The sequence below is a fragment of the Vespa mandarinia genome, chromosome 12, assembly GCF_050613455.1.
Source record: "Vespa mandarinia isolate Hongniang chromosome 12, ASM5061345v1, whole genome shotgun sequence".
Taxonomy (NCBI): Eukaryota; Metazoa; Arthropoda; class Insecta; order Hymenoptera; family Vespidae; genus Vespa; species Vespa mandarinia.
The window spans coordinates 3,375,001-3,388,836 of NC_140821.1; the positions used below are offsets into that span (position 1 = coordinate 3,375,001).

Sequence of the window (13,836 nt, forward strand, 5' to 3'; positions counted from 1 at the left end):
CAGTGCGATTAATAATTAAAAATGGACGTGATTGATTAAAAAAGAAAGCAAGACAAAAGAAAAAAAAAAGAAAAAAAGAAATGAACATATCTTTCTTGAATTGATTAAAAATATTGAAACGACAATTAACAATTTTACTATTATATTAAATACTATATTACTAAATATTCATTAATAAATATATCAAGAGAGAAATGTAACGTTGAATTTAAATAAAATGTAATCATGTATATGTAACGAGCACGTATGTATGTTTAACATCTACTATTTCATTAAAATTCATTAAAATACATTTGTAAATATCTATATACGTATGCGTAAAAAAAAAAATAAATAAAAAAAAAATAAAAAAAAAAAAAAAAAAAAACAACATCCGTAATTTTCACTCATTAACATCTATTTAGAAATGGTACTCATTAATAAGCATTGTTCTCATTCTAATCTCGTTAAAATTCTAGTCCAATGTTTATGTTTGATACGTATATAAGTTTACGTAACAACATTACATTCATTCTTTATCTCTCTCTCTCTCTCTTTTTTTTTCGAAAGAGACAGAGCTAGAGCTTTGTCCAGCTTTGTCTAATCGTATCTAAACTCGTAGCCATCCTTTGTCATTGACATATCCTTGTACTACTAAATAACCGGTTTCATCAAACTAATACAGAAAAGACAATAGCCGTGCACGTATGCGTGTAAGCATAATAATATTATTTAATCATTGCGAGTACGTCTAATGAAGTGTTTTATAAATCAGACACATATACGTGTTCAGATTAACGAAATAAGAGTCATTAAAGTTGTTATGGGGGTGAGAGAGAGAGAGAGAGAGAGAGAGAGAGAAAGAGAAAAGAAGAAGAAAATATAGCATACTCACCTATCAACGAAATTTTCATTCTATCGAGGACGAGAAAAGGATAAAGAAAAAGCCATAAGGATTTTATTGATAAGGTATACGACAATTATGTACATGTAATTATCTTTTCTAAATGGAATTTCTAATTTGTTATTTTTTTTTTCTTTTTTTTTTTTTTCTTTTTTGCTATTTTTATCTAATATTATTCAGACAATCTACTTTTTTCTTTTCTCTACGTATACACGTAACAGAACTAATCTACACAGCTCTACGAAGGGAAAAAAAAAAAAAAAAAAAAAAAAAACATTATGTTCAACTATGATCTCTACAATAAATAAATAATAAATACAATAAACGTGTATTATCCTGATAATATACATAAATAAAAAAGGCAGCATCTAATGTCGCTAGGTATCTAATAACATTTTAAGACAAAAGTCGAGCTTAAACGATTAAGCTGTAAGATATTATCACACATAAGCGCTCATTAACTAATCTTATTATTCTACGATTTTTAAACAAATCCTTGGATTGGATTGATAGACATATTTTTTTTTTCTCTTTTTTTTTTCTTTCTTTCTTTCTTTCTTTTTTTTTTTTCTTCTCTTACAAACTAATGTCATTTCCATTACATGTCGTTAATAATCTACTAATCGTATTCTCACCTGCAATGAACTTTGAATAGGTGTCGACGTGCGCATACCAGGCCGCTGGAATATTGTATGCAACAAAAATTCAATCATGCAATTCGGACAAAACATAAACCCTTCTTCTCGTTCGAAACAAAAAAAAAAAAAGAAAAAATAAAGGGGAGTGGGGTCGGCGACGGAGAAATATTAATAATAAATTGACAACTAAAATATATTATCATTAGTACAACTAAAAAATGGGGATTCGTATTTTGTTGAGATAACGATCGTCGATGTGTCTCAAATTTTCTTTTCTTTTCTTTTTTTTTTTTTTTTAAATATATTCACAACATACACACACACACATGTGTGTGTGTGTGTGTGTGTGTGTGTGTGTTAGAATTAGAATATAGAATATAGAAATAGAATTTCGCGCGTAGATACTTGAACGATGTCCATTCAACAAAAAACGAAACAAACAATATTAAATCTCTATTTTAGGATGACATAAAATGACTAACACGACTAGTAATAGCAATTTCACGTAACAATAAAAGGTATAAGGACGGATATAGTGGTAATAATAATAATAGTAGTAATAATAATAATAGTAATTAGGTGATGGTCGGAGATTCTTAGCAAGCTAGAATAAAAAATAAAATAAAAAAAAAAAAAAAAACAAAAAAACAAAAAAAGAAAGATGGGGGAAGGAGGCGATAGATAGGCTAGAATAATAAAAGAATATAACGCAAGAGCATTTTTTTGTTTCGATTTGCCGTGGCAAGGTATCTCGTGCAAAAAAGCGTCGCATCATACTTTTTCTTTTCGAACTTTTCGTCGTCGGGGGGGTTTCGTGTATGTTTTACAGTTCTCTCTTTTTTTTTGTTTTTGTTTTTTTATTTCGTTTCGTTTTTTTTTCCTTCTCTTTCCCTTCCAACCCCACCCTTCCCTCCTAATCTCTAACAACCCTGACAAATCCCCGCCCGACGAATATCACTCTGGCATCTTGAATCTTACCCTCGTAGCGCCTGTAGCAATTCTCGAGCCAGCTATACTGCTGTTAACACTGGAAATCGAGACTAATGATTCTCGAGAATTTGTCCTCTTCAAGGTCGAGTTAAGAGCAGCACCAGACGGCTTGTGAATCACGCAGGATGTTCTTTTACTTGAGGGTGACCTACTGACCTTGTGAGCTGGCGCAAACAGGCCGTATTTTGGTCGACATTCGAAGTACCTATACGTTCAAATATATTATACATCGACATCGTCATCGTCATCTTCTTATTCTCACTTCTCTTCTCTTCTTTATTCTTTTTATTATAATTATTTATTACATTCTTAAGAGCGAGAAAGACAGAGAGAGAGAGAGAGAGAGAGAAAAAAAAAAGTAGAAAAATACAAAAAGTAATCCGCTAAAATTCTAAAACCCTTATCGATCGAGACAGATCGATTTATATTGAATTGATTCAAATTGATGAAAAAAAAAAAAAAAAAAGTATATACATATATATAAATTTTATATCTTTGAATAGATATATTCGAATTTATTGATCGACGAAGGGTTGAAGGAACTTCGAAGATAAAAATAAAATAAAATAAAATAAAAAAAAAAAAAGAAAGAAAAAAGGAACTATACACACATACACGCGCGCACCCACGCAGAGAACACGTACACACACATACACGCGCGCATACATGCACGCACACGCATACGCGCCTATTTACACGCAAATAATTGCAAAAAAAAAAAAAAAAAAAAAAAAAAAGGAAATGAATCGAATTGTTTGCCGACCTTTTATCACCGACAGAACCATCATTTTTCCCAAGAGGATCATCCAATTCGACGCCGCACCATTCTCCAGGCGCAAATTCCGTTGCTCCCATATAACGTAGTACTCCTGTTTTGCTCCCCTGACTGGAGGATACTATGACCCTTTCACCTATTTTCAAATCCCTTTGCGAGACCGTTGACGAGAGGCTGGTCGTCGATGTGTCTGTATATATTTGTTTTAGGTGATACATATACATATACATATATATATATATATATATATATATATATATATATATACATAAAACACAAATTAAATGGGTACTTAAATTTTTTTGTTTGTTTTTTTTTGTTTTCATTTTGTTTCATTTTGTTTAAATAAATATATAAATAAATAAATAAATAAATAAATAAATAAATAAAACCTCTAAAAACTATACAATGCAAAATATTTTAATAAGCTAACTTAATGCGATCTACTCGTGCTATGTATTTAAATAATACATTAATTCGTAATATACAATTTATTTGATTTTATTAAAAGACAGAGAAACGTAAGGCAGGAAAGCAGACGAGGTCGTGGACGTTGAATGAGTCGATGGATGGATGAATGGATGAATGGATGAATGGATGGATGAGTGGGTGGAGGAACAGAGTAACAAACTAACGTTTAATATGTTTAAATTGATATGTGAAAATAATCCGTACGAAGCATTGCAGAATAGCAGAATTCACGGACTGCTGCAAATTCTATAGTGGCAAAGCAATTTTTGATTGTCTCAAATTTAAATTAAAACTATTCTATTATGATAGCTATTCTACGTTAATATGCTGGAACAGATGCAAGTTTATATAAAAAAGAAAAAAAAAGAAAAAAAAAAAAAAAAAAGAAAAATAAGATAAACAACTTGAAAAAGAAATATCCTCAATGGATAAAATTCCAGGTAAATGATTAGAAAAAAAAGAAACAAAAAAAAAAAAAAAAAAAAGATCTGCTTATTATACAAAATTGTCATGGATTCATATGGTACACAAACATATACACACATGTATGTACATTGGTTCGTCATGCAAAAATCAAAGGATTAAAGGAAGGCAAGAAAAAAAAAAGGAAAAGAAAAAAGAAGAAAAAAGATTAAAAAAAAAAAAAAGAAGAAAAAAAAAAAGAAAGAAAAAGATATCAGGCGTGCGACGAATATTTCTGGCAACGATCCTTACTCAATGAGGGTGAAACGGACTTGATTAAGCATCCCCTTGTACCATCCGGTGGCGTTGTAGGAGTTCTTTGGATTGGCGACGATGCTTCTGGTAAAGGTTGTCTGGTCAATCTCGTTAATCGTGAAAAAATTCCACGTTTAGGTTCGCATTGAAAATATCGACAGCCAGCTACGGATCCATCGTTCTTTCCTAAAGTATCCAATTAAATTGATTTTTTTTTTCTTATCATCATTATCATCATTACCACCATTATCATCATCATCGTCGTCGTCATCGTCATCGTCATCGTCATCGTCATCGTCATCGTCGTCGTCGTAGTCGTCATTATCATCGTCAACTTCTCGTTGTCGTTCTTTCTCTTCTTTTTTCTTTTTTTTTTTTTCTTTTTCTCTCTTCTCTTGAATTTTAAATGATCTTACCTATGGGCTCGTCGAGTACTACGCCAGCCCAATCTCCTGGAGCAAATTGTGTTTCGCCGATGTAAGCTATTGAACCAGGCTTCGTCCCACCGACCCATACTCGATCTCCTATTATGAAGCTGTCCGTGTCCTCCGTCAATACGACACTAGTATCTATTATACAAGATTCAATTCGATATCATTTTCTTTCTTTATCTATTTGTTTTTTTTTTGTTATTATTGTTGTTTGTTTTTTTTTTCTTTCCCTCTTTTTATTCATCCTTGAGATATTCATTCTTCTACTTATACTTCAAAACTATCGTAGTAAACAATGGAAACAGAAAAAAAAAAAAAAAAAAAAAAAAAAAAAAAAAAATACGCTTACTATCATATTTCGCGCATAATAATAATAATAATAATAATAATAATAATAATAATAAAAAGAATAATAATAATAATAATAATGACGGTGTACAAAATCTTTTCATAGTAATTTACAGTATATATCAGATAATAATATTGAAAAGTTCGGCAGATCGCTATACGACCAGTACCGGCTTTGGAAATTCAATCATTTCAATGATAGTACAAAAAAGAAAAAAAAAAAAAAAAAAAAAAAAGAGGGGAAACGGGGGAAAGGGGGAAGGGGATGGTACACAGATAAAAGAATCTGCGAAGCCAAACCTACCTGATCCTCTGCGCAATCCAGCTTCACTTAATTTACGACCATGCGTTTCCCAGAGGTGATCCATACTGTCTGGTAGTTGCCATGCAAAATAATGCAAAACATACTAAAAACGACAAACTACATGCACGCATTCGAACGAATATAACACGAAATGAAAGATTTTTTTTTTCTTTTTCTTTTTTCTTACCACCACCAACCCCCCCCCCACCCCCGCTCCCCACCTCCCCCGCCCCGATCCCTAAGAAATAACATGTTCCAATCCCCTTATCGATTTATTTCTTCTTTTCTTTTGAACCCTTAAATGCATGATATCTTTTTATTACATTTACGTACATCATACGCATAGTATATATACTATAGTATATATAGTATATATATATATATATATATATATATATATATATGTGTGTGTGATAATTTTTTTTTCATGAAATTTAATATAAAAACTAAATTAAATATTAATGTGTATATATATATATATATGTGTGTGTGTGTGATAATTAATTTTTTTTCATGAAATTTAATATAAAAACTAAATTAAATATTAATGTGTATATATATATATATATGTGTGTGTGTGTGATAATTAATTTTTTTTCATGAAATTTAATATAAAAATTAAATGAAATATTAATGCGTATATATATATATATATATATATATATATATATAATTTAACAGTCACATACATTTAAAAGTTAATTAACCAATAATCGACAATAATTTTCATTCTAATCGCTTTCGATCTAATCGCTTCTCTATAGGCTAGTTGTATCTGATTACCTCTTCGTTAATTGTCAACAATAACGAATCTACAACGGAAATTGAACGGGCACGAGAATCCTTATACGACTATTGTTATATAAAAGGATCTCTTCGATGATAAGAATCTTTTTCTATGCTTCTATGAACAACAAGAGGGATGGGGTGATGCGATAGGGGGCGATAGAGAGACGAGAGAGAGAGAGAGAGAGAGAGAGAGAGAGAGAGAGAGAGAGCGGGGGAGGGGAGAGAATGCTTATCCATAATCGATTCGATGAACGATTAATTTAAGACGTATGTTTAATAGACCGAGACGTATAACACCATTTAACACGTTGCAATATTGCAATGCGATTGGAATACAATGTCTTGTTTACTATTTACATTTCCTGTCATACCATACTATACATTATAATGATATATCGTTTATAATTTATGTAATAACGACAAAATGATTTATAACCCGATCATTATTGTACGATTAACAACTAATAATAGTAATAATAATAATAATTATATATATATATATATATATATATATATATATATATATATGTGCGTGTGTGTATTGAAAACGATCGATATAAATTTCGTAAAAGATTATTTATCATTTAACGACAATAAGAATCGTGATCTTTTTTTCGTAGTAAAAAAAAAAAAAAAAAAAAAAAAAAAACAAGAAAAAAACTAAAGAAAATTGAAATACAAATAGAATCGATTTAATTATAAATTTTAATGTCTCGTAGAGGAAGAGTGACAATTTTTTTATTTCTCTCGCTCGTATTTTACAAAACTTGTATTTTACAAACAATAAAAAAAAAAAAAAAAAAAAAAAAAAAAAAAAAAAAATCTAGAAAAGGAATCGCCGATCCGTATCGCCGATTCATGATGATTGAATTAATTATTAATGAGTATTCGTGGGTGTAGCAACAAAATGTAATAGTATCGGGTCTATTATAAATCGTCTTATAGAAATCGAATAGGCGCAATTACGTAGGCAGGCGTTTATGTTCAACGAGATTATTTCACGATTACGAACGGATAAACACACGATGATGTACGCGAGAATCTCAATATCTTGGCATAACAACGATTTTCTTATTTCGTGATCGAGACTTCTAAGAAATGAACGATGACGTTTGCTCGATAGCATGTACGTTCTATGAAGAATGATTTGATGACATTAGTTGACTTTTCTTTTCGTTCTTTTTCTTTATTTTATTTTATTTTAAATAAATTATCTCAGTTTCACGATATTGCAAAAAAAAAAAAAAAATAGAAAAAAGATTGATATGTATCTTTCATTAAATAATAATGTTAATGATAATAATAATGATAATGATAATGATAACAATGATATTATATAAATGATAATATATTTATTACGTATTAGAAATCATGTTTAATGAGAGATAGAGATAAAGAAACAAAAAGAGAGAGAGAGAGAGAGAGAGAGAGAGAGAGAGAGAGAGAGAGAGAGAGAGAGAGAGAGCAATTGTTAAAATGTAAAATGAAAGAGGAAACTTTTTTTTCTTTTATTATTATTATTATTATTATTATTATTATTATTATTATTATTATTATTATTATTATTATTATTATTATTATTATTATTATTATTATATCGAAAACGATCTTATAGAGAATGGAAATAACGATTGCAAAACCGGCTTCGTAATGCATTAACACTTGTATAAATATTAAAGAAGACTAAAACGACGAATAAACAGGTAGACGCGGTAATAAACCGTTAATCTTGCCATATTTAGACGATGGTGTCATGGTTACCGTAAGAATTCATGGAGAACGTTGAGATTGCGTCACGGGGTACAAACGATCAATTCAAATATTTCGAGATAATTTTCAAAATTTCGAAGTATCATCATCAACAAGAATATTTTTTTATCATTTATTTTAAAAACTTATGTTATTTATATTAAAAAATAAAACGATTGATCTTAATCGATATCATCTCATTATCGATATCATGTTATCTTTTAATCATTATTTTTAATATATATATATATATATATATATATATATATATATATATTACAACAAAATTATATTATTCAAACAAAAGTAAAGATAAAAAGTATCTCAATTTTATTGATCTCTTTTCGTTTTTTTTTTTTTTTTTTTTTTTCATTTTTTTTTGCAAAAGTCTCTCATCCTAAGCATGAAATTAAAGGAAGACTAATATTTAAACGAATTGATACGATGATCGGAATATATTCACGTAGCGTTGCGAGTGAATAAATAAAGAGAAGAAAAAAAACAAAACAATATATATATATACATATATAGAATAATATAAAGGAATAAAAAGAACGAATAAAATCTTCGATCGATATCGATCCGGTTAGATAAAATAAAATGGAAAATGAATTTTATCATTGCCTTGAGTTTCCCTATCGCATTGCGAAATACGAGCCGAACGAAGGATGAGAGAAGTGGAGAAAGAGAAATATATATATATATATATATATAGAGAGAGAGAGAAAGAAAGAGAGGGAGAGAGAGAGAGAGGAAGGGAGGCTAAGGTTCATTTCGAGATACTGTGAAATATACGAAGATAGAATAATAAAAAAGAGAAAGAGACAGAGACAGACAGAGAGAGAGAGAGAGAGAGAAGATGAAAAAAAAAAAAAAAAAAAGAAAGAAAAAATCGAGAAAGATGAAACGAACGGTCGAAATCGAAACTACAATGTGAAAATGTATAATGAACAGTAGGATTGCATAAGCACGTGGCATATACGCATTTACGTATGTATGCGTCATGATCGAGAATTATATGTGTATGTACTACGTGTGTATGTGTTTATTCGTTAGTTTATTCATTCTTTTATTCGCTTCTTCGCCCCTTAGGCTTTTACCTACTTGGACATATGTGATTCTCGGTTAAGGAAACCACTGGACACGATTGAATAAGGCGAGATTACGTGCCCTCGATGCAACCGCTCGGCTTCTTAACACGTCTCTTGCATACAATCGTTAAAGTCTCGCAAATCTTGCCTCGCCTAACTTTTCCTACCGAGATCCTCCGTCCTGTTACATATCACAATAACGAATTTTATTTTTACTTTTTTGTTTTGTTTTGTTTTTTTCTTGTTTCTTTTTTTTTTTTTTTTTTTTTTTTTAGATCATTCAAAGTGCTCCTCTTCTATCTTCTTTCTTTCATTTATTTTTGTTTTATTTGTTTTTTGTTCTTCGTTTCCTCTTTCTCTTTCTCTCTCTCTTTTTTTTCTTTTCTTTTTTTTTTTTTTTTATTGTTACGCCTTGAAAATCGAAATCCTGATTTCGTTATGATTTTTTATTATTATTATTATTATTATTATTATTATTATTATTATTATTATTATTATTATTATTATTATTATTATAATTATTGTATTAATTTATGATTTTGATATATAAGATCGACGGGGCTTGTTTTAATTGATAATTAAGAAGATTTGTTAATTTATTGTTGTTATTATTATTATTATTATTATTATTATTATTATTATTATTATATTAATTTAAAAGTTGGATCTATAAGATCGATAGGTTTTATTTCAATTGATAATTAGAAAAAAGTGTTATTTTTTTTTTTTTTTTTTAATTTAAGATCGATAAGATTTGTTTTAATTGATAATTCGAAAGAAGTATTGAATTTATTATTTATTATTATTTTTTCTTTTTTTTTTTTTCTAATTAAACTTTATTCCATTGAATTTAGATTATTCGTGCTCCTTGTAATATACGATTTGTTGTCGATAGAATTGAAACGACATTATGATTAATACGATTAGGAATGAACGTGTATTTGAAAATATATACGTCCATTGAAATATGTCTTAAGTATTACGAAGAACAAATTACGATAAAACGTATTACGATAATTTTTCAAACGTTCAAAAAAAAATATCGTAATAATATCGACGATAGATATAATTTGGAAAATTTTTAATGAAATCGATAACTACTAATCACTTTCAAATCGTATAACTTCCCTTCCCTCCCACTCCTCTCTTCCGCTCCCATCTACCCCCCCAAAAAAAAAACAATAAATAAAGAAAAACAAAAAGAAAAGTTAAACGAATACACACTCACTTTCGATGAACGACTTGCAAATTCGTTTCAATGAAAATCGTAATTAAGTCTTTAGATTATTCGAATATATGAGAATATTAACAAACAAATAAAAAATGACAAAAAAAAAAAATAAAAAAAATGAAATAAAATAAAATAAAATAAAATAAAATAAAATAAAATAAAAAAGTAAACAGTATGTTGTCACTATATATATATATATATATATATATATATATATATATATATATATATATATGTATATATAATGATTGAACAAATTTCTATCAAAACGAAAAAAAAAATAAATAAATTAAATAGATAAAAAAAAAAAAAAAAAACAATAATAATAATAAAACAAAACCACTGTATTTCTAGATTTAACAAAATTTTCACCAGTATGAAAATCGTACTTGCAGTAAAATTGATCGATCAGGAGCCGATATTTAGATAGGCCTATTCGGTCGAGATGATGCGTCGCGTTGAGAGGTGGAAGAACGACTTGCAAGAAGCTCGCGTGTACGAACTCGTAAGAGCATTCGTTCAGGTTCGTTTCAGGGTCTCGCAAGCGTGTATCGTATTCTTGTGCTTAAGGTGACGTAGTAGATTGGTGATCTGTTCTCGTTACCTTGTAAATGGAGACTGACAAAAACGATATTATATGGATACGAGTTATAATAATTCATCGGAACGAACGATCCTATATGCTCATAACTATTTTTATGTTATTTTCATTATAAAATAACTGCAGTTTCACATTACATCGTGTATGTGTTATATATATATATGTGTGTGTGTGTGTGTGTGTACATACATATGATATATAATTTTTTGTATATACATCATTATGTATATTCATAAGCATATATAATACACATATGTATAAACACACACACACATATACACATATAACAAATACACATACAACAAATACACATACAGCTTGGCAATCTTTCTTCTTCTTTTTTTTCCTTTCTTCTTTCTTTCTTTCTTTCTTTCTTTTCTTTTTTTAAATATAATTCTGATTTTCTGCAACTATTATAATACTGATGTTTCACAGGCATATACGATAAATATATTAAATTTCTATATATGTTTCTTTAATAGAAAAATAATAATATTTCTGATAAAGTATGATGACATTTAGAAACGAAAGAAGGAAAGGGTAATAATGTCGAGTGAAAGAGAGAAACAAAAAACAAAAAAAAAAAAAAACAAAAAAGAAAAAAAGAACTATGACAGACTGAAAATGTAAACACGCACGCGCACGTTCGTACACACGCACACCACACAAAGAACAAAGGACAATATATTCATGCAAAAAAGAAAAATCATTTCTTTCATTGAACTTACTGCCTGATGCTTTTGGAGATGACGGTGGAATAGCTGGTCTTGCTGGTATAGTACAACACGGTCTGCCAATTTTTGAAGGTGGCCTTATTCCCGATGGCTTTGCTTCCGTCATTTTGATTTTGATATCTTTTTTCTTTTCTTTTTTTTTTTTTTCCTTTTTCTTTTCCTTTCTTTTCTTTTCTTTTCTTTTCTTTTCTCTTCTTTCACACTTATTTTTAATACAACACACTGAAATATAACACACATTTTACTAATTGATTTGATTTTATATATATATATATATATATATATATATATATATATATATATATAAAACACATTTTTCGTGGATGAATATCTTTTATAATCTTCTTTATAATTTAATTGAGTAATGAGTATTTAAATTTTGCCGCCAAAAGTATTCCAATTACCGACAATGTAATCGTCATTATAGATAATTTTTTTTTTACCGAAAGATGACGCACATATACAATTCAATATTTACGAGAGAACGCACGATATATAGAACGTTCTTTTCTAAATTCAGATGGCTGAGTAATAATAACCTTTAGCAATTAGACAAAAATTACGAAACATTGCGCATATTCTTTTCAAATGTAATAATATTCAATATATTGAATAATGACCATGTCATACGTAACATACACACTCTCTTTTTTTCTCCCTCCCTCCCTCCCTCTCTCACTCACTCTCTCTCGCTCTCTCAACGCACATATACACGCATACATGTATATATGTATCACTGGTCTAAAGTAATGTTATTCGTATGAATTTCTTAATGACGTCAAGAACATTTCTATCGATATTAATAATTAATATTGAAAATATCCGATGGATTTAATATCCTCGTCAATCGTGATATATGAAATTTGAATTTTGTTTTTCTTTTTTTTTTTGAATCTATTTTTTTTTTCCTTTTTTTTTTTCTTTTTTAATAATAAAAAAGATAAGGAAGAATATCGAAAAGAAAAGAAAAGAGTTTTCTTTGCGCGGTGGTTAACCTCAATCACATTGATTATATCGTTCGGGTTCGTCGATAAAAATACGTCCTCACCTTACTTAACACTTCAGAGTATTTCTATGTATTATTTTGTCGGCACTTCCCATTTATAGAACTATCACATTTATTTCACTGCCGTTCTCTTCTCGTCGAAACGGCGCGACGAGATTCACTTTGGTACTCAATTCGCGATTAACGGAAAATTGGAGATAGATGACAACCAGATCTCGCGAACAAGTTGGAAATGAGATGCAGCGCCGTCAACGTTCTATTTGTGAATTAATTTACAAATTCTATTAAACAAATTTATATCTATTATTATTCTCAAACGAACATAATATCAACTAATCGTAAAACGCGAGACATCTTCTTTTCGTTCCTACGATAATAGAGAAATATAATGAAATTAATAAAAAAAAAAAAAAAAAAAAAAAAAAAAAGAAAAAAGAAGAAGAATCGGAAGAAAGATAATATAAAACTCGATTATCGCAAATTTATTTTGTTTATCAATGAACGAATTACGACCGTAGAATTTCTTACAAATAATGATAAAATTTGACGTTTCCTATTATATGTATTATTTTATATATTTACCTTCAAAATATACGAAAAAATATCATATATATATATATATATATATATTTGTATACAGCAGAAAAAATGAATTTTGGAAGATAAAAAGAAAGATTGGGAACGTGAGACGAAGGTACCTTTTTTTCCTTATTTTTCTACCTCGCTTGTTGATTGGTCCTTGGTTATCGTTCATTGATTGGTCCACATCTCGCGAAGATTCCTCACAGGTATTCACAGATGAATGCATTCTTCCAATGAGAATAATCCAGGTATCTGTAAATATAGTTTATATAAATAAATTAAATATCATTTAAATAAACTTTAAAAACAATATCGTTAGTTTATTAATTGTACAAAAAAAAAAAATATGAGATTCTATATTTAAAGAATGAAACTATCAAATAAAAAATAAAAGTTACAAATTTAAATGAAAAAATATTGAAGTACATGTACTATGTAAAGTATTTTATATTCTCTCTCTATTGGAAAATAACTTAAGTTACTTTATAATTCTACA

The 13,836-nt window shown here is 28.6% G+C and overlaps 1 protein-coding gene across 7 annotated transcripts in view; it reads right to left on the minus strand.

The window, feature by feature from the left end:
• The window catches only part of CLIP-190 (Cytoplasmic linker protein 190), a 21,400-nt gene extending 8,439 nt beyond the window's left edge, over positions 1-12,961 (minus strand). For 2 of the 7 annotated variants that reach the window (XM_035883547.2, XM_035883546.2), the window contains exons 1-8: positions 12,801-12,961; positions 11,747-11,974; positions 5,558-5,626; positions 4,891-5,043; positions 4,472-4,660; positions 3,275-3,476; positions 2,500-2,716; positions 1,519-1,563 (exon numbers count right to left, since the gene is read on the minus strand). In XM_035883547.2, coding sequence (XP_035739440.2) covers positions 1,519-1,563; positions 2,500-2,716; positions 3,275-3,476; positions 4,472-4,660; positions 4,891-5,043; positions 5,558-5,626; positions 11,747-11,858 — 987 coding nt within the window. In that variant the 5' untranslated portion in view covers positions 11,859-11,974; positions 12,801-12,961. Of the gene's footprint in view, positions 1-1,518; positions 1,564-2,499; positions 2,717-3,274; positions 3,477-4,471; positions 4,661-4,890; positions 5,044-5,557; positions 5,627-9,199; positions 9,368-10,806; positions 11,036-11,746; positions 11,975-12,800 lie in introns of those variants that run through there. The other 5 variants (XM_035883551.2, XM_035883552.2, XM_035883550.2 and 2 more) reach the window with 5 other exon arrangements.
• Positions 12,962-13,836: the final 875 nt, after the last annotated feature.